This window comes from Paramisgurnus dabryanus, chromosome 23 (assembly GCF_030506205.2).
Source record: "Paramisgurnus dabryanus chromosome 23, PD_genome_1.1, whole genome shotgun sequence".
Classification (NCBI taxonomy): Eukaryota; Metazoa; Chordata; class Actinopteri; order Cypriniformes; family Cobitidae; genus Paramisgurnus; species Paramisgurnus dabryanus.
Window position 1 is genome coordinate 6,933,428 of NC_133359.1, and position 21,853 is coordinate 6,955,280.

The 21,853-nt window shown below is 37.5% G+C and overlaps 1 protein-coding gene across 12 annotated transcripts in view; it reads left to right on the forward strand.

Moving 5' to 3' along the window:
- Nucleotides 1-21,853, forward strand: part of tjp1b (tight junction protein 1b) — a 129,648-nt gene that overhangs the window by 77,857 nt on the left and 29,938 nt on the right. For 5 of the 12 annotated variants that reach the window (XM_065292132.2, XM_065292137.2, XM_065292138.2 and 2 more), the window contains 11 exons: nucleotides 6,981-7,037; nucleotides 8,584-8,708; nucleotides 10,096-10,198; nucleotides 11,304-11,637; nucleotides 12,089-12,195; nucleotides 12,374-12,542; nucleotides 12,829-12,973; nucleotides 14,741-14,776; nucleotides 20,619-20,746; nucleotides 21,357-21,462; nucleotides 21,564-21,714. In XM_065292132.2, coding sequence (XP_065148204.1) covers nucleotides 6,981-7,037; nucleotides 8,584-8,708; nucleotides 10,096-10,198; nucleotides 11,304-11,637; nucleotides 12,089-12,195; nucleotides 12,374-12,542; nucleotides 12,829-12,973; nucleotides 14,741-14,776; nucleotides 20,619-20,746; nucleotides 21,357-21,462; nucleotides 21,564-21,714 — 1,461 coding nt within the window. The remainder of the gene's footprint in view (nucleotides 1-6,980; nucleotides 7,038-8,583; nucleotides 8,709-10,095; nucleotides 10,199-11,303; nucleotides 11,638-12,088; nucleotides 12,196-12,373; nucleotides 12,543-12,828; nucleotides 12,974-14,740; nucleotides 14,777-20,618; nucleotides 20,747-21,356; nucleotides 21,463-21,563; nucleotides 21,715-21,853) is intronic. The other 7 variants (XM_065292136.2, XM_065292146.2, XM_065292141.2 and 4 more) reach the window with 4 other exon arrangements.

Here is a 21,853-nt window from a genome sequence, read left to right on the forward strand (position 1 = left end):
AGAGATGCTGCGGAGCGGGCGAGAAAACACGAAGTGGATCACCGGAATCAGTGGATCTTTAGCGGAGCGGTAACAATAAAACTGCAAGATTTTTGGGCACCATGTTTAGTCTATGTTCCGCGTTTTGCTGCTTTCCGCAAGTCTCTCATATTAAAAACGAACTAGACACCCGCCTAAAAGGGTTTTTAAAATATGTATTTAATATTTAATAAAACTGTATAAATCATCAGGCGGGCCGGATTGGACACCTTTGCGGGCCGTACCCGGCCCGCGGGCCGCATGTTTGACACCCCTGATGTATATGTTTTGGAAATGTTTACATGTGTATATACATTTGTATATTTATGTATAATGTTTATTATATATAAATATCAATACTTAATATATAAAAAAAATTCTTAAAATTATACATGAATGTGTTCATATTTATATATATACATATTTATTATACACAGTTTACACACATATGTGATGTAAACAAAAACTTTTATTCTGCTAACGATTAATCGCGATTAATTGTTTAGCATCCCTACTTAGCACAATCCATTAAATCTGATTAGACCATTAGCATTGCGCTAAAAAAGTGTTTATAGATGCTGTTTTAAGCATTAGTAAATATAATTTCTGGTAGGATGATAAACAGCTGTAGGCTGCTTTTTTCTTTACATGAGACCAATTCACTGGAAGAACATTGATTTTAACTGGTGCAAGAAAAAGCAGTCAATTAGAAAATGAAGTTGAATATTTCCTTCTACCTTTCTTTGTTTCTTTCTATCTCTTTTTCTATCTCTCTTTTGTTCTCAAGACAAATTAGTGCGAGTAGCTACAGTGCTACATATCTTAATCTATACAAGCGCAACCATAACATGGTGCCTCATCAGAAACAATGTTTTGCCTTTGTTTTGATGTTAGCCTAGATTGAACAAGCAGTCATCAAACAAATTCATCAATCATTAATCGTGAACTTAAAGGCGGGGTGGATGATCTCTGAAAGCCAATGTTGACATTTGAAATCATCTAAACAAACACGCCCCTAGCTCAATAGAATCTGGACCTTCTTTTGATACACACACATACGCAACCCAGGCAACAATGTCCGTTAGTAGACATGCCTCTTACTGCTGATTGGCTACAAGTGTATTTTGGTACTCGGCCCGTCTCCCTTTTCCAAAGTGTTTTTTAAAAATTGTGGACCTGCCTTTAAAACAGTGACAGGATGTACTAGCATGGGGCGTGCCAAATTATTATTGTCATTATTTGCTAAGGTGTGCATATGTTGGTGTTTTCAATGAAAGCTTTTCAAAATTATATCCTATTGTATTTCTAAAGTAGGAATTATCCCAATATAACAGCAATGTAGAGTAACATATCAACCCATGTATCGTGATGCCTATTGTATCGCAAGATTCCTTAGTAGTGACCCCAAGAAGTGTACAGTAAATGTAACCATAAAACGTTAAAAAAGCATTCAGTAACCTGTTAAAGGTAACAATGTTCTGTGAGAAAGTAAAAGTGGGGAACAGTAGTGTGCAATCATGTTGTCTTTGTACTACATAACAGATGAATGCTTAGATCTTTAAAGAAAGCCGTCCGTGCATGTACACTTAGCCGAAACTTCAACTAAGATTTTGTGTCAACAGGAATCATGTGCCCCTTTGTTACCTATTTGCCTGTACGATGAAAACCTCACATAAATTCTAACGGAACAGTGCAGGGCATGTAGCATCAGTGTTTTTACGGTGGCGATCGTGCATAAATCCTCCCAACTCTTTGGGTGTCCTGGCTTTGGGTGTCCTGTGTTTTGCTTTCTTATTGTATTCATAAACTTCGTATATTTTCCTCCAAGGGTTTTCCAAAGTACGGTAGAGTACAGTGTTTTAACTCAGAGGTCTTTCTCCTCGTAAATGCTTGCAGATTGCCTTCATGGCGTGTATAAAATATCCTTATGTATACAAGTGTTTTTTGTTAATAGCTTATTCATTTTTAAACCTGTCCGGATAAAACAAGCTGTAGGTCCTTTTTAGTGTCTTTCTGTACATTCTGACTCACCTGGCATTTGGCTGGCACCCTCACCCTGCCAAGCTCACAGCAAGAAATGAGTTGGGGAAGAATAAGATTGTAGTTAACAGGATGAAGCCAAAGTATATATACTAAGAGTTAAATACATCCTTTGCTGTCGCATTTGAGGCTTTAACGCTGTTTGGTTTCTTGTTCCTTTTTTTTTTTTGATTCTGTCTGTTGTTCCAAAGACTTGATGTCTATTAGACCAAACATGTTGGACAAATCTAGCATGTGCCCATTCAGAGAATGGCTACATGTGGGTGAGCTTGAATTACTTATTTTTGAATGGGAACTGTTGTATCATTCTGGGGGATTAACCTGGATATTAATTTTGCTTCAACGCTCTTCTCATTTCTCATTCGGCTGCAGTGATTTGCTGCATTGCTGGCTTATACAATAAACTTCTTCACGTCTAACATTGATTACAGTTTGGTTTACTGCTGATTTATGCTTGCACAAACACTGTGTCGCTGTGGGCTTGGCCATGTATTGAGTTAGATGTAATTTACATTAAGACTTTGAGGGATCATTCAGTCCTTTCAATAGGTCTTAAGGTCCAAGGTCACGTCTGATTTCCAGAACCTTTGTTTCCTCTGAAAAGTTTAATCAACCGACTGATCGTCACTAACAGCAGAACCTACTATGGATGTTTAAATCTGACACATTTAGTCATGCACCAAAAGAAAAATTTGCACCAAAAAAAAAAAAAAACTAAAAACCGACATTGCCAATAGTTTTTGTCTTAAGGGGGTTGCACACCGGACGAGAAGCGTCACATTGCGCAATATTATTTTCTATGAATGTATGCACAACGGTTGCGGCTGTCGGCCGTGTCTGCTGTGACACTGGAGACTGCTCAAATCCCTGTCACGGCACTCACATAGTTTAACATTAAATAACATATTAGTCTCAATTCGTTAGCGATTAACATTGGCTGCTAACGTATATTTTGCATTTTAAAGTAGACCCTATCTGACTAAGCTTGCACTATTTAATGTGTACTTCCGGTGTACGATACCACTGAGTTGTCCTAGACGCTTCGCTGCGCTTATCGTCCGGTGTGCGACCTCTTTTACTATATTAATATTATACTTTTAACGTGCAATAATTGTATGAATCTGAGTTGAAAAATTTTTTTGTGACACTGTGATATCTGCAGCGAGAGTAAAATCTAAGCACTAATGGGAGACGCAGAGCACCATTTACTTTAGGTCTATGTTTTCGTACGTTTATTTCTTTCTGCCGAAAATAAGATTATGGCATTTTCGCAAAAAAATAGTATAATTAGGGCCCAATGATTTCCGCGATGCAAAAAACACGGACAGAATTGAGACATAACAACGGAATTTACTGTATAGTTCAGAAATTTGTCAATTTTTGTATATACATAATTTTTTAAAAGCCATTATAACTTATTTGCGAATATCAGTTTGTTCCCGTGGTCCTCTTAACCAGCAAATAAAATGATAGAAATCACAATGTCCTTTCGAATGCAAACCAGAAAAATTAAAAACAACAAAATAGAAGAAAAAAACAGAATTCAGAAAAATAAAACGGAACTTGAGAAAAAATAAAACTGATTTCGTATAATCAATCTGGTTTCAGGTCTCATCCGTCGGTTTGTTAGCGTTTGCATGATCTCAATTTAACACTTTTGTAACACAAGACTAACTTAAAGAGTTCAAAATAACTTTTTTGTAACCTGTGGTCTATACGCAGCACATATGTGGCAGAAGATACGGCTGATAGCAGGATATGTTAATAGTGGCCAATCGATTCAAGCAGCTCCTCATTGGCATGCAGGCCGCAGGTGAAGGGTTGATCTAGCAGTAATTGTCCCCTAACTCAGCACATTTCCCACAGTGCCATCTTTCCACATCCCTCCTCTTACACTCTCTGTGCCTCTGATTTGGCTTTTCCTTTAGTTTATAATCCATCAGTCAAGTTTTATTACATCATAATCATTTTCAGAACGAGCTCATCTGGTTGATGTTCTGATCACAGGGGAGGATTTCCTTGAGCTTAATGGACGACGAACACACCCCATCGTTAAAAGGGAACACCATCCTGATAAAGACGTATTGTTATATGGACAGTGAATAAAATCCCCCAAAGTGCATTGCTTTGCTCTCTGTAGACACCACCGAATGATAGCAGAGGTTGAATTAATGAGTCCCTAATGGCAAAAGACTTCATTTGGTCAGATTAGCCAAGCGACTTGAACACAAACTGCTTGAGCTTCAAAAATCACTGCCTTTATAAATTGTTGTTGAGATTAAACGGATCAGGCCGCAGTCGAGTTACGGCATTTCTTAGCCTTGGCAAGGGAGCGATAACCATAACTCTGGCTGTCAGACCTATTGCGCATTTAACTAGCTGAGCGCTAACAAGATGTAGTGCAGGGTTTGGGATGGGCACGGTGTAAAGGGAGCTGGGGGCTGTGAAGTGCAGGAAACGGGACTCGCTTAGTTATAATCTGCGAGGTCAAAGGCGCAAGATGGACGGGCTGATACTTGATCTCCAGACCCGTGAAGGAATGACATGGGGTGTCATTCATCTTTCCTTGCTCGCTGTGAGGTCATTAAGCGATTGGCCATGATTCACACAGAAGGTCAATCAATCTGTCGTCACGGTTTGCATTTGTTGCGTTTAAGTTGGATAACGTTCATTATTGTGAAGAGCTAGGGGATGCTTCTGGGTGATTTTGAACAAATTGAGGAACTTTGTGAATGTTGTGATGTTTTTTATTGTTGTATTTATTTTCACTTGATTTTAATGATTTATATTTTACTATTTCCTAAGCAATGTTGAATGGCCATTGCGCTGGTTTTGTTACACGGATCTGGCAACCCTGACAGGACAATGAAAAAAGCTAAAGTGCAAACGAATGCTGGTTAATAAAGGTTTCATTTCAGTTTGTATTTGTTTAATTGTTGTTGGGTTTTCATTAGGGCTGAATAACGATTAATCACGATTTTAAAGTAAGGGGGAAATCCTGGTTTTATTACTGTAACAATACATGTATATCAATTTCATATCATAATGGCTTATTTTTCTGTTAATAATGAATATTGTTTATTCTCATCTAGGTCTAAAGTTAAAGATTAAAAGAGTTTTAGTAGTCTGTGTCAAAATTTCCTAAGGACATCTCTAAAGACTATTCATTTTGTTTATTTATATGTTGACATTTAAATTAGGGCTGGGAAAAGATTAATCACGATTAATCGCATACAAAATAAAAGTGTTTTTGACATAATGAGTGTGTGCTGTGTGTAATTATTATGTACATATAAATACACATACATTCATGTATGTATTTAAGAAACGTGTGTGTGTGTGTGTGTGTGTGTGTGTGTGTGTGTGTGTGTGTGTGTGTGTGTGTGTGTGTGTGTGTGTGTGTGTGTGTGTGTGTGTGTGTGTGTGTGTGTGATAAATATAAAAATATAAATATTTATATTTTTATATATTCTATATAAATAAAAAATATATATATAAATGTTAAAAATCTGACATGAATATATTTTTGTGTGTGGGGTTAAATATACACAATAATTACACACACATATATTATGCAAAAAAATAACTTTTATTTTGTATGCTATTAATCGCGATTAAAGTTTTCCCAGCCCTAATTTAAATATGTTTTACTATTAAAAAGCTGCACAAATGTTGTTTTATTTAAAGCTTAAAATATCAAAATCAAAAATATTATATTGGTAAAAAATTATTTAGCTATAAATGAAAAATCTTATTGAGTAAATATTTTTCATCCGATTAGTCGATTAATTGAAAAATGAATCGCCCGATTAATCGATTATAAAAATAATCATTAGTTGCAGCCCTAGTTTAATCCATTTCTGTTTAATAGTTAAAACTGTCACTTTCGACAAATCAAATTGTATAAATTGTCATTTGAGTATCACTATCAGTAATGTGTGTTTTTTATTTTTTTTCTCAAAACTATGTTTACTGAAAGGTTTCTAAGGATATTTTTAATCTTGTGCTCCCCGCCTTACATGCACAAAATGATAAACATCTTTGGCCATTGGCGTTAGTATTTAAGTAGTAAGTATTTAGAGGTTATGTCCCCATGAGGAATTGTCTATAATTGTCATGCAAATGACAGTGGCAGCTTTCACCTTTTGTAAAATGAATCTTGTAAAACATATGTGAGGAAAGATAGCTATTTATACAGTACACAAAGTAGTGGTGTAAAAGGGGGCTAATGTATAGTTACCCCTATATAAACCCTTTAGTTAAGCATCATTGTGCATTATTCTTGAATTTGATTAAATTAAGTTACGTAATGCAGTGCATTCCAGAAGTTAATAGCATTTATGTTTGTTGTCATTTAATAAAGATTTAGTTGTGCCTGATTGGTTTTTACCAAGTTTTGTTAAAATAAACACAACGCTTTTGCTGTGACTGTGTCAACCTTCTATCTGAGTTGACTGCATTGCAGAGCGATGAAGAAATAAATTAATAAATAAGCTTTCGAGAACCTCAGGTGACTTTGCTGTATGTCAGCATGGGACATCTCCACATCCTTTGTTGTGCCCGCTGGAACACCATCAAAGGTTCAGGCGCTCGTGTGACGAACAGAGATCAGTTTGCCGTGGGGTTTCACCGTTGGTTTCTTTGTTCAGCGTGTTACAGAATTTACAGATTCTGTTGCGTAACAACACGTAGGAGGCTCATTAGCACTCTATGGAGGCTATACAATCATATTTAGGGCTCTTAAGCGCCCAGAAAGTGCTTTTCCGAATGCGTGAATTGATTTACTTTTGAATTAAAAGAATGCACCTTAATTCTTTTTGGTTGTGTGGGAACTTAACCGATTAAAGTTGTTGTTGTTAATTTTGCGATTTAAGCTCATGTGTTTCTCAGTTTTCATTCTTTCTTTCTTTTTCTCAATGCAGAGCGCAGCAATGGAGGAGACAGTAATATGGGAACAGCACACTGTAACTCTACACAGGGTGAGAATTCAGTTTATTTTGATTTGTGTGTGTGTCGATTTCTACGATTACACACAATGTTAGGTTTTATACACACCACTGAAATGATGTGTATAATATCTGACATTGTGCAATGTGTGTAACACTAGCATTATTGTGTTATACATCTAGTAGTTATATTGCATGCCTTTTCGTTGTGTACACATGGGTTTGGAATAGCATACTACCGATTTATTTCTAACATAAATGCTGTTTGTTCTCTGCATTGGATGCAAACATTAAATGTTAAATAACCTACCACTTTGCCAAATGTACGGTGGAATACTGTATCCCACAATGCACTGCAGTCAACATGCAATTTCCAGTTTGGAATTTCAAGTATAATTGTGAATAATATCTGTTTTTTTATCTACTTTTTTGTCCTTGTGACAGTTTTTGTGCATATTTTGCTGTTTATTTCTGGACCAATGGCCACACAGTCCGCATCATACCAGAAATTAACAAATTTTCAATTAAACTATTTCGAATAATTCAAAGTTCCACAGTCAATTATTCTGCTTATACCACGATTACCAAAAATATTGCTCTGGTGCCTAATTTTAAGAAATTTTAAAGGTTAGGTGTGGAGTTATTGACAAATAATCAACACCCATGGACCATTCTCAACCAATCAAAATAAAGCATTCAACAGCTTCGTGGTATAACATTAGTTAATGCACAACGAACTAAGATAAACAACTATATTGGGATAAACTAAAATTAAGATATATAACAAATACTATTTTGTTCATTGTTACGTTGTGTTAGCTGATTCATTTGATAATGTTAAGGGGGCATGTACACGAAAGTGTTTAAACGCGGCTGAAAACACCAGACGGACGCCAACTGTGGGCGCTTGCCGGCATTTTTTCAGCTAAGCGCTTTGGTTTCTTCCGCTTTGTTTATCAGTCGTTGAACTATGCGCTGGTTGGTTATGGTAATATTTGTCCCACCCCTCATCCACTGTAATTGGACGGCTGAGTAAGAAGTGACATTGACAAGCTGAGCGTTTCACCCAAAGTTAAACTTAAAAATCTGGGCACTCAGCATCTGGCGTTTTTAAAAAAAAGGGTGGCGCTTCCATTAGAAACAATTGAAAACATACGACAGCTGCCAGCGTAAACGCTTCGGTGTGCATGCCCCTTAATAAATAGAACCTTACTGTAATGTCTCAAGAAATGTTGTTTTATAAACTTCTGATGATACATTTTGGTCAGTTTGATTCAGTTCTTCATAAACTTACCATATAAAGTGAATCTTTAATCTACTGTAGCTGAATTCAGGTCCAGCTCGGCCTGTGTCGCTGGTTGTAACAGTTGTCTTATTGTTTCTCTTTTCTTTGTATCTGTGATAAGGTCTTTCTATCTCACTACCCTTCTCTGTATCTCTCTGACCATCACACGCCCTTATTTATCTTCACATTCCATCCCTCTTATCTCTTTATTTCCTTGATCCAGTTCTGTCTGTCCTCTGATTTGAATACCCCCATCACCACCAGGCTATTAACATATCGCTGTGTATCTCACAGGCACCAGGGTTCGGTTTCGGGATTGCAATCTCAGGTGGAAGGGATAACCCTCACTTTCAGAGCGGTGAGACATCTATTGTCATATCTGATGTACTGAAGGGAGGACCAGCTGAGGGCTTACTGCAGTAAGTTTCATCTTTACCAGGGTTAAGGCTGATTTATACTTCTACGTCTGATCCACACCACAACCTGTACGTCATAGGCTATGCGTCAGTTTTTATTTATACGTCGATGTGTAGGTAGTGTCGCCAGGCTTTTATTTTACAGTATCAAGGCAAAAGCCAAATAAAAAGGAGCTTGTTGTGTGACTTTTGTTGCAGCTTGAGTTGTTAAATATCGCTCCTCAACTTGGTCTATTTTTATTTATAGCGACGCAAGTGTAAATGAGGAAATGGGATGCAGATTTGTTTTTATCTAAGGGAGGGGTTCTAGCAAACCAATCACAACGATTGATTGCTGTAGAATTTACATATATTGTTACATTTTTGAAAAGATGCAAGTAAGTCTACGAAGTGCTACGCACAGCGGTGTAGGTCTGACGCAGAAGTATAAATCAGCCTTAATGTGAATTTCAAAGCTGAATTAAAAATCCTTTTTCCATTTCAATTACTTGAATTTGAGGATGTAGAAAAAAATTCATTAACCTGTTGTTTTATTTAGGGCTGTCAAAAGATTAATCGCGATTAATTGCATCCAAAATAAAAGTTTGTGTTTACATAAAATATGTGTGTGTACTGTGTGTAAATATTATGTATATATAAATATACACAAATTCATGTATATATTTAACAAATATTTGCATTTATATACTGTATATACATTTATATAATTTATATTATATAGAAATATAAATATTTTATATAACAATTTTTTCTTAAATAGACACATGATTGTGTGTCTATTTATATATTCATAATATTAACACACAGTACACACACACATGTTATGTAAACACAAACTTTTATTTTGGATGTGATTAATCGCAATTAATCTTTTGACAGCCCTAGTTTTATTATGATTTGACATGCTGGAGTATTTAGAGAATATGTGACATAAAATGCAATATTTAAAATGTCATCTATTGATACTGGTATTTCATCATTGTTTAATTTAACTAATTTACTTTCCTTCTATGGGCTATATTACAAAATTTTTATTTATTCAATATATTGTATAATCAATTTATTTTTATAATGTTTTGTATTGTAGTTTAACAGTGTGGGTGATATTTTGTGGTGCTGTATGGCAAAATAACAGTCTGCATTGTCTGTGTAAATTATATTTACAGTTTTGTTGGTTACAGAAATATGTCTGTTGAATAAATTACATTCTGTATATGATAAAATTAGCCGAAACTAATGATGTAATCGTACTTAAGTCCGACCCCACTGTTATGTAGCGTCTCAATCCTGTAACACATGAGCGAACAGTACTGCTGATCAGGCTTTACTCAGTGTTGCGTTGAGATCAGCTGGATTGGCACTTTTGCTTACTGGTTTATGTTCCTTGCAGAGAGAATGACAGAGTGGTGACGGTTAACGCCGTCTCTATGGATAACGTGGATCACGCGTATGCTGTGCAGCAGCTTCGCAAGAGTGGGAAGAATGCAAAAATAGTACGTGTCCCTTTATTTTATTCATTTCCCTTTTTCCTCTGATTAGCATACAGAGGATTCATTCATAATGCAGTATGCCTTGACGTAAAAATGATGGTGTGTAAAATTTGCATATAACTGTATAATAAATCGCAAGGTCAGTAACGTGCCTTAAAGTAACGGAGCTAAAACTTTTAAAAGGACGAAAAGTTTTGAATAATATCCATTGAGAAGACACAGATTGCTGTTAAAATAGTGCAAACATTTTATGTATAGTTTGTGTACCAACATCTAATAAACATTAGCAAGATGTTGTACTGATATCTGACAGGGGATATTTTTACCAGGTAAAACATCAAACAAATTGTATTACTAGTATGACTAGTTCGGTTCAACCAAATTATAAAAATTAGGGCTGTCAAAAGATTAATTGTGATTAATCACATACAAAATAAAATAATATGTATATAATATGTGTGTGTATTGTGTGTGTATATATTATGTATATATAAATACACACATACATGTATGAATATATGAAAAATTGTATTTAAGTCTATTTTTTATTTATAATATAAAATGTCAAAATATATATACATATACATGTAAATTTTTCTTAAATACAAATATTAATTAGTGTGTATTTATATTTATATATATTTTATAAATGTTATATTTTTTTTAAATATATCAAATATATATAACATATATACACAGTGTACATATAATATAATATAATAGTTACACAAATTATGCAAAAAAAAATATTTTGTATGTGATTAATCGAGATTAACCTTTAGACAGCCCTAATAAAAATGTAAACATTTAGAAACAAACTTTCAAAATTTTATAAAAATAATTTGTATCTGAAGTTTTGGTCATTGTCTGAAAAATTAAGCATTCCTGAATGAATTGAGCAATTTTAGACAATTGTTCAACATTTAAAATTTCAACCTTGCTTTTGAATCAGAAAAACAAACAAACACAAAGAATAACGGAGAAGAAAAACAAACAAAAAGACTAATTTTCAAAAGTTTGATTTGCTGGAGTTCATGTATAAATTTGTCATGCATTTTTCTGTGCCAAAATTTGGTGATATTGTGAATGGCTCTGTTTCTTTCATCAGACCATCAGGAGAAAAAGAAAGGTTCAAGCCTCCATGGGCCGCCCGGGCGAGCGCGAGACCATGTCAGAGCACGATGAGGATGACGACAGCTACGAAGATGAGATTTATGAGTCCCGAAGTGCACGTAGTGGGCCCAGTGCCTACAGCGGAGGCGGGGCCACGGGCCGAAGAAACGGCAGGGGCGACCGGGTGGGCGGGAGGAAGGACCGAGACAGAGAGCGCAGCGGCTCCAGAGAGAGGAGTCTGTCCCCACGCTCGGACCGCCACTCTGTGTCCTCCAACCTCCCTCCACGCCCAGCCAAGGTCACCCTCGTCAAGTCTCGCAAAAATGAAGGTGAAGATGACCGTGTTGACCCTTCAAACCAATGTTGTCCAATCATATCAAGTTGTTTTGAATTAACATTCAATGTTGTGATTTTTGAATGTTTGTTTGACCAATATCAGGTGGGGGGAAGATTTCGGGGTAAATATTTACTGAATATTAGCATTTGATGCCGTCTGTTGCCCAGAAGCTACAAACTAAGTTTTAAAAGTGTAGAAAACTTTTATTATATTGTAATTGTGTGACTTTTCAGTTTTATAAAATAAATTGTCACTTTTATTATGTTATTTAATTCCGCTCGCGCATTAAAAATACTTTTTGGGGGCACTGTTTATGCAAACGTGCCATATACTGTATGTTGCTGTGGCTTAATCTGTATGCAGAATGTGGGCTTTAAATTTCAAAGCATCATTCAGGGCTAACTTATATTAACATGGAGTGTTGCTGCTTTTTACACTGTAAGCAGAATATGGGCTTCGCCTGGCCAGCCACATCTTCGTAAAGGACATTTCTCCTGAGAGCCTGGCAGCCCGAGATGGAAACATACAGGAGGGAGATGTGGTGCTCAAGGTAAGATAAAGAAATAGCGGAGAAAGATTGGAGGGAGAACCGAGTCTATATAAGAGAAATAGTTGACAGTTCAGTTATTTTAAATTTTGGTGAATGTTCCTTTAGGAGGTGATGAATGTGAAATATTGTGTTGTAATCTAATAAACCAAATGTCTGTGCGGATGGACTGTTGTTTCAGATTAATGGCACAGTGACGGAGAACCTGTCCCTGATCGATGCCAAGAAACTGATCGAGAGATCGAAGGGCAAGCTGAAGATGGTTGTGCAGAGAGACGAAAGGGCGACTCTGCTCCATATCCCAGATCTAGATGACAGTATTCCTTCAGCTAACGCTTCTGATCGAGATGGTGAGAGAGTCTCTGTACAGCACAAAAAATCCCTAGACGGCACCTGTCCTGCCGATTTCAGTTCCTACACCAATCAAACACATCTGAACCTGCTAATTAAGTCATTCAGGGCCACCTAAAAATTAAATCAGGTGTGTTGGAGTAGGATTGGAACTGAAATATGCAGGACAGGTGCCCTCCAGGAACAGGGTTGGAGACTCGTAGGCTTAAGAGTAATAAACGGGCTATCGCAAAGTAAATCTGGTATAGTCACGAAGAGATGTGAATTTATTGTTCTGTTTGTTAGATATTTCAGATATCCACTCCGTGGGGTCTGATCATTCCAACCGATCCCACGACAGGAAAAGGAGCAGTCGTTCCCGTTCTCCGGACCGCCGTTCTGAGCCATCGGACCACTCGAGACATTCACCGCCGCAGATCAGCAACGGCAGGTCTGTGTGCTTTCTGTTTGTCTACCTTTTATCGACCAGTCACACTTCGTTCCAAAATGATAGCACACTTAAAGATTTGTCAGGAATTGTTACTGATTTTGACTTCAGATACTAAATTACATGGAGTTATGATGTGCCTAAAGATTCCCACGTCTGTTTCCTACTTTTTCCCGTATCTCCTTTAGCTTCCTTTGTAGCTTCTTTTTTTATATTTTCACGTAAAGGTATTGTTCAACCAAAAATGAAAATAATGTCACTAATGACTCACCCTCATGTCGTTCACAGCTCGGAAGACCTCCGTTCATCTTCGTAACACAGTTTAAGATGTTTTATATTTAGTCCGAGAGCTTGTTGACCCTTCATTGAAAATCTACGTACGGTATACTGTCCATGTCCAGAAAGGTAATAAAAACATCATCAAAGTAGTCCATCAGTGGGTCAGTTAGAATGTGTCAAAGCATCGAAAATACGTTTTGGTCCAAAATTAACAAAAAATTTTACGTCTTTTTTTTAGTATTGTCTTCTTTTCCGTGTTTGTTGTGAATTGCATGTGCGTGACTAAAGTCCACGTGACTGCAGTGACGCAGCTGACGTGTTATCTGGTGCGCCCCAGCTGTTTGTTTTTTTTGTTGAGTTTTTTGTGCACCCGGGCTTCGTTTACAGAGGGAGACGCATGCTGTAAGTTTTAAAAAAAACTTCACAAACCTGTCTGAGGATAACACGTCATCCGCGTCACTGCAATCACGTGACTTTAGTCTCGCGCATGTGCTTCACAACAGACACGGAAGAGAAGACAATGCTGAATAAAGTTTTGATTTTTGTTATTTTTGGACCAAAACGTATTTTCGATGCTTCAACACATTCTAACTGACCCACTGATGTCAGATGGACTACTTTGATGATGTTTTATTACCTTTCTCTGGACATGGACCCTGGACAGTATACCATACACAGATTTATAATGAAGCGTCAACAAGCTCTCAGACTAAATCTAAAACATCTTAAACTGTGTTTCCAAAGATGAACGGAGGTCTTACCAGTTTGAAACCACATGAGGGTCATTAATGACATTATTTTCATTTTTGGGTGAACTATCCCTTTAAACAATTTTGGGTGTTTTTTTCGTAGAGGTGAAGTTAGATTTAGCCAGTCATTTTTTAAGTTGTAGTGTCCGCTCTGCTTAACACTGATATGAGCACAGTCATCTTTCAGACCAGAGTACAGAGTTTGACAAAATGCTTTTGTAAGTGGGAATTGGTCTAGATAGATTAAGCAATATATGTCAGCGGTAGGGTTGAGAGGAGTAATTTTGTCTTTTAAAAATGTCCAGAAGGTGAAGTGTGTAATTTTCTTACTACATTAAAATACTTTCTCATATTCTGGTTTAATGTACATTTATGGTTTGATTTTATAACTTTGCACATGAGTGATGCTTCAGAGTATAATGTTGCATATTAATCTTTTGGGAGAAGTAGATCAGGTCTGTGAGAAGTCAAAATGTATTTCAATTTAAATGCAGAGAAAGATAGGAATATTATTGAACAAATCACTAAACCTCATGGAAGAATACTAAAGAAAATAATTAAAAGATTCCAATATATCACAGAGTAACTACTCTTAAAAAAATACCACAATATTATAATCTCATGACCCAAATTTTTATCACGTCTGTGCTGCTGATTACTAGCTGTGCTGAAATTACACACTTCACCATTACAGTGCGGGTACACAAGTTTACATTGACTTCTGATTCTTGTTTTAAATCAGGGCCACAGGGCCGACGACTCAGAGAATTCGGCCAGCGTAAGTGTTTGGGTCCCATTAACAGTGCGTCCAAAGCTAACTGAACTAACGCTTACGTGAGCTTTGCACTAAAGCATGTAAAGTGACTGCGTGTAAACGACGTGTGCATAGTGTGACCGTGAGCAGCGTGCTAAAATGTGGTTTTCTTGTTGACTTTGTCCTTTTATGTGATTTTTACATGTTCATGATATAAATTCATTATCTTGACATCACTCAGAAAATACATTGGTTTGTGCTGCTTAATCCCAACATGCACCTGGATCATATACTGCATATGTCTCCATTCATCCTCATAATCACCAAGCTCTATCTGTGTGGTCTCAGCTGTGTGTTACCCCTTTACCAGCAAATTAGTGCCAATTTGCACCAAAACTTGGGCTGGGTGTCTAAGACCTTCTTCGGGGTTCCCACTGGTCCTTGAAATCCTTGAAAGTTTTTGAATCTGGGGGAAAAAATTCAAGGCCCTGGGAAGTTTTTGAAAATATACAAGTATAGATATACAGGTCATTAAAAGTGCTTGAATCTATTTTATGCAAGAAGTTTTCTGGAAAAAACTGTGTAGTGTAGGATAATATCATAAACATTCTAGACTTTTTAAGAACATGTGCTAAACTGTTTGCTTTAAATATCTTCTGTATGCGAATGTTGATTCATACCAAAATGCTTTTTTGCATAGTTGTGTTTGACACATGAAAACGTCTCCGGTTATGTATGTAACTGTTGTTCCCTGAGAAGGGAACGAGATGCTGCGTCTCCCTTGCCATACTTACTGGATCCCTGTAACGCCGTCTTTGGCAATATTTCAGATAGCGATATATTTCCTGGCTCTCGCGTCACCCTGTCTTTGACGTTAAGCCTCACCATTGGTTGAATTTGATATACACATTCAGACGCACTTACTATTGGAGGCGTCCCCAAACTGTCACCGCAGTGACGCAGCGCGAGTTCCCTCAAACGGGAACTGTAACAATGTATCTTAAAAGGTAACACAATGTAACCTTGCTCTCACTTGAAATGTTTCCCCACATTTAGTCCTTGAATTTGAGCATATTAGACCTGGAAAGTCCTTGAAAGGTCCTTGAATTTGAAGTTAACTAAGGTGTGGGAACCCTGCTTCTTACAGGATCAACTTTTTCACCTACTTCTAGTGTAGTTAGGTTGGCAAATGATAATGGGAACAATTATGTTTAATTGCATCATCAATCTAACCAAACCATTGTTTTAAACATCTTTTGTGGCCCTTACTTTATCATACTTTGAAGTGGGCAGGGTTGAAATGAAGATTGAACCACTTTTATCGAATTTTCAGTGCATGTTTATAGACGAAGTAGTAGTACAACTCATGGAAGGCATTGTCCTGTTGTGATGCTTTCATTTGTGATCCAATGACATTTACCATGGTTGAGAAAAGAGTGTGTGTTATCTGATGCCCTGCCAAGCACCGCCTTTTTCTGTGAAAACTGCTCCTATGCCCTCCAGAAATTGCCATTTGGACATTTGCCATTGGCTCCATATTCCCAATTTCCCTCATGTACCGCCAACATCCTAAACCAAGACCAGATCACAACCTAGCATTGACAAATAATAGTTTATCCCTTTTAGTGTATTTTATGGATCAAAAAACCCAACAGCTTTTGAGGTGTAATGCATTATACCACACATTTATTCTCAATGTCATCCGACGAACCTTTATTATTAAGCCCCACTGGAAAGATTATTCGTCATTGTCATTAATAAAACAGGACCACATGCGGTGTCTCGGCCGTGCGGTGATAAAGGCGAGTGATTTGCAGTCCACGGACATCGCCTGCTGTTGTTAAGTGTGGATATAAAGGTCATAGACCGAACCCAGTGCCGATTTTGTAGTGCCTTCACGGAGGACGTGTCGACTGGTGCAGCTGATGACTCTCACGGTTTTTGTCTCCTCAATTTCTCCAGATCAGATGGGCAGCGCTAAATATAATCCGCAAACACAGCTGTGACCTTCAAGAATACCTACCTGCCCTGTTCACACACTCTCTTATATGCCATTTGTCTTTCAGTGTAAACACTTTTATGGGTTGTGTGCATAGACTTGATCGTGTGTGTATAAGGCTGCGTTGTTTTTGAGCACAGAGCATGCATTAATCATCAGAGAGCTGTAAGCGAACAGCACAAAGCTCATCCTTTCATTTCACACCGTACTGTACTTTTACAGTGTGCAGGTGTATTATTGATGTGTGTTTGCTTTAGGACAAAGAAATAACGGAGTATGGTGGATTAAAGTCAAGGGGCGTTCACACTGAAGGCTTTGTAATACCGACTGCTTTGTCTGGCAGGCGGATCACGTTTGATGCAATCCGATTGGTAGTTGGGGCATTGCATCTCTGAGCATTTGCATAAAGTCTAAAGTTATTTGAAATCGTCAATTTTGAAAATGAATATGATTGAAGTCCAGTTGAACTACTCTGTGACTCTGTATCACAGCACAGCAGTCAAGTCAGCGTGAACGCCTCTCTAATAAGTGTATTTGGAAATAGGGCTGGGCAAAAAAGATTTTTCGATTAATCGTTTTTTTTTTTATACATGGTCGATTAAAAATCGATTCTCAAAGGCACGAATCGATTTTTTTTTTTATGAAATAGCCCGATCCTGTTTGATCAAGGAATGCGACTGTTTTGACTTTTTTCAGCATACATTTTTCATCTTGCACCAAAATTTTATTGTATTTAACATAATTGTATGCATTTGAAAATTAGAGATGGGTTCTGTTTTAATGTACCCAAGTGTACCTAAAATAAAAAAGTTTAATATACAGGTTGGTGGCTCTTAATTTCTTTTTATTAATTACCCACTTGTAAACTTATGTTCAATGTTTTTTTTTTATAAATAAAGTATTTGTATTAAATCTATATATTCATTGAGTTGAATCAAGAATCGAGTATGAAAATCGGTCCGAGAATCGGAATCGACCCGATAGATTATGAATCGAAATTGAATCGATGCGGAACATCTGAATCGATACCCAGCTCTATTTGGAAAGTCTGATTCATTTCATTTTAGTAATTCATTTCAGGTTCAACATAATAAACAACATAATTTGTATATGTTTGTATGTTTTTGTTATAAAATAAATAGTTGGATAGATACTACTATGTTAAATTATTATTGATTTGATATAAATTAAGTTTTCAGTGGAGAACAGTAGTTAGCAGTGTTTGAATTATGTCAAAGATTATGGGGGTCCCCTAGCTAAGTCACCCCCCCCCTCAAATTAATAAGTAATAATAATAATTTAAAAGCTCCTAACCAAATCTTAAAGCCAAAAGTATATTAGGGACGTCCGCGTATGCTCACCGTCCGCATTACTTTAGTCATTGGGAGGGTCTGTGGACAGTCCGCATACGACGGCGCATGCACGTGAATATGATAAACAATTACACAAAGGCCATAGACAGCGTTTGCTCACACCATCGTCTTTTCTTCTTTTATTTTCACTTCTTCCAAGAACAGAAAACTGTGGAGCATTTTTGTCACCATAATATTTGATTCCTGTTTTCTTGTTGTTTGTTCTAAACTTTGTTTTGCGATGGTGGATTCACTATTTTTCTTAAACTTTCCTATTTTTTTATGTACTGTAAATGTCGCGAATCAGTGCTGCCCTGAAGCCCTGGTAGAGTAATAATTTAAATAAGAACTCATTTGGATTGCGGTACGTGTCAAACGCGGCCATGCACTCGTAGCTGCGATAAATATACTTGAAAAGCTGCGCAGATACGTGCGTGCACTAGGGCTGGGCGGTATGACGGTATATTCCGTTACCGCGGAATAAAATGTCAGACGTAACAGATTTTTCTATTCCGTCTATTCCGCGGAATGCAAATAAGTGGGCGTGGCTAACTCTGCCCTCCAGCATGTTAGACTGAGTGTGACGGAGAAACATGTAAAATAGTTCACTTATAAAAAATGAACGAGTTATTTGTGTATTTTTTATAATAAGTGCCAGTGAATCCACCGCGGGTCACGCAGCGAGACTCTTGTCTTGCTCGCTCTCGCGCTCTCTCTCTCGCGCGCGCTCTCTCTCTCGCGCGCGCTCTCTCTCTCTCATCATGCAGCAGCCGGCGGGTCTCTCGTGCAGAGGTCTCTCTCTGGGCAAGCGCAAAGAGCTGCGACGCCAAATAAAGAGTTCTTCTCGCACATAATGCTAATTATTGTAAAGTTTTCTGAACTTTAAGCAAGCTAAGATAAAACTCGCGTTTATATCAGTGACACGTGCGCTGCTGGAGCGACGTACTTTGACGCGCCATTTGCTTAAACAAACATATTTGATCGGAAAGACGAGAAAGAGATGCAAATGTTAAGGTCTAATAGAAAGGAAAGGGCGTCAAGACCTTAAAACAAACTTTATGATCATCACATCATAGCACCTGTCACATTTATAATATCTAGAGCTTCGTCTCTCATATAGGCTATAGGCTACTGTAGGTGTTTATCATGTCTGTAGGTTTTTGCATATATTTATACCTGTTCATTTTGACATATTGCATATGTTTAATGTAATGTATGCATAAACACAAAATACAATGAAGCCATACTATAGCTTCAATAGTCTATAAAATTAATAACTCAATTAAAAACAAGATTCTGTCTAATCAAGACTAAGCTGTTGTTATCTTCTGGGCATTTTCACTTTAACATTATTAACTTTAAATTGCTCATATTTTAAAACTGTGGTGAGCATTTAGTTATACAGTAAGCTATAGTGAGTGGTGTATTTCTCTACATTTTTATCATCAAAAAAAAATATAAACTGAAAAACATTTATACCGTCAAATATTCCGTTCCGTGAAATAAAATGACTCATTCCGTGAAATAGATTTTTGGTCATTCCGCCCACCCCTAGCGTACACGCGAGCGGGACACAAATGCAGAAAAAAGGTATACCCGGCCTTTTAATCTAACAATCTGTCAATTGCTCCGAAAAACAGCGTGAGATGCACTTGAGAGTTTACCGTATTTTTCGGACTATAAGTCGCTCCGGAGTATAAGTCGCATCAGTCAAAAATGCGTTTTGAATAGGAAAAACCTATATAAGTCGCACTGGACCATACGTCGCGTTTATTTAGAAAATGATTTCACAAAATCCAAGCCGAAGAACAGACATTTAATCTGGAAAGGCACGTTATTCAACTTAACAATAGCACACAGAACAACAAGCTGAATAGGTGTCCGTACATGTTAAAGTAACATTAACAGTTATTTACATGATAAACGATGGCATACAGAACATACCTGAGAGGCTTAATAGGCTAAATTAACACGACAATGTAAATCAAGTTCAAAAAGGTCCTAAAGTCATTTCGCATCACTGAATCCATTGAATTATATAAATACAGGAGCAGCATAGAGCAGACTTTCGCGGCTGTAGACGGCAATCTCTTGGTTCATATGAAATAATTTTGACGTATAAGTCGCACCTGACTTTAAGTTCCAAACTATGAAAAAATGTGTGACTTAAAGTTCGGAAAATGTGGTACATTTATTTCAGACAGAAATCTTTTGGATTAGTTTATTGCAAAATTGTGACAAATAATGGACAGTATCGTTTTGTGGCAACACGAGAATATTAACTTCATGTAATATTTTAATTTAAATAAAAACCAGGGGACACCATAATTTATATGTTTGTGCATCATAGGGGGGCCCTCATGGCTTATAGGAGGTCCAGGACCACCCTAGCCCCCCTCAATTCGAACACTGGTAGTTAGTACAATTTGCAAGTCAGTCAGCCATGTTTGATGTCATTTCCTGTCTAGGATTCTTACATCTTTGCTTTGTGTTTTCCTTGTGTCCGCACACACAGCCACAGGAGTCGTGATGAGGAGAGGATCTCGAAAGCTGGGCCGCTCCCCCTACCTGCTAAGATGGTGGAGGAAATGCCGAAAGAGCAGAGCGCAAGCAGAGAAGAGAAACAGCTCCCCCCTCTGCCAGGTCAGAGGTCACTGCACATAAACATGCGTGTTTGCATGCATACACATAGGCCTGGGTTCACAGACAATGCTTAGCTAAAGCCAGGACTAGAGGCGTTGTTTAATAAACACACCTTAGAAAAAGACGTTACTGGTGTGTATCATAAGACAATTCAATTTGCACATTTTAAGATCTGTTATTTTCAGTTGAGACAGCTAAAACATGTGTTTTAGTATAGGACTAGCCTTAAGTCTTGTCTGGTAAGCCCGGGGATAGAGTAACTAAAAATGTATTTAATTTTGTGTTCACTATCAGTTTGAGTTCGTCTTTGTGGCAAAGTTTGTGCTGTGGTAGTTTGCTTTTATAGATACTTATCAGTGTCAAAGCAGTATATTTACATTTGGCAGACTATCTAAAGTATCTTTCATCTCATTTATGGCATGCACATTTATGTTTTGAACCCATGACCTTGGAGTGGAGCCTTATGGGAGCCTTGTTTGATGAACAGCATGGGTTTGTCAGTTATGACGTGTCTTCCCACCTGCTTTCTCCTACTGACCGCTTATGACACCACAAACTGTGTTTTAAAGTGCTTGTGCTTTACGTAAATACTCTTTGTTGATGTTCGCAGAGCCCAAGCCTGTGTACGCCCAACCCGGTCAGCCCGACGTAGACCTGCCTGTTAGCCCGGCAGACGCACCTGTGCCCAGCGTCACCCACGACGACAGCATTTTGCGGTATTCCAGCTTTCTCCAATTCCACATTTTGGAGACCACACATGTAGGAGGATCCAAGTTTTGTGTCACAAGTGTTCATGGCTGTATGTGTTCATCCACAGGCCGAGCATGAAGCTGGTAAAGTTTAAGAAGGGCGAGAGCGTCGGGTTGAGGCTCGCTGGTGGAAATGATGTTGGGATATTTGTAGCTGGTGTATTGGAGGACAGTCCTGCTGCTAAAGAAGGCTTGGAAGAGGGAGACCAGATTCTCAGGGTAAGATGCATTTCGAAAACTTAACATGAAGCGGTAAGGTTAATAGTCAGATATATTAGCATTTTTTTAGTATACAGTAAAAACATCTGCTTGGTTTGTACTTGAATCATTGCATGTTACAATATGTTTAGCAGCTCAG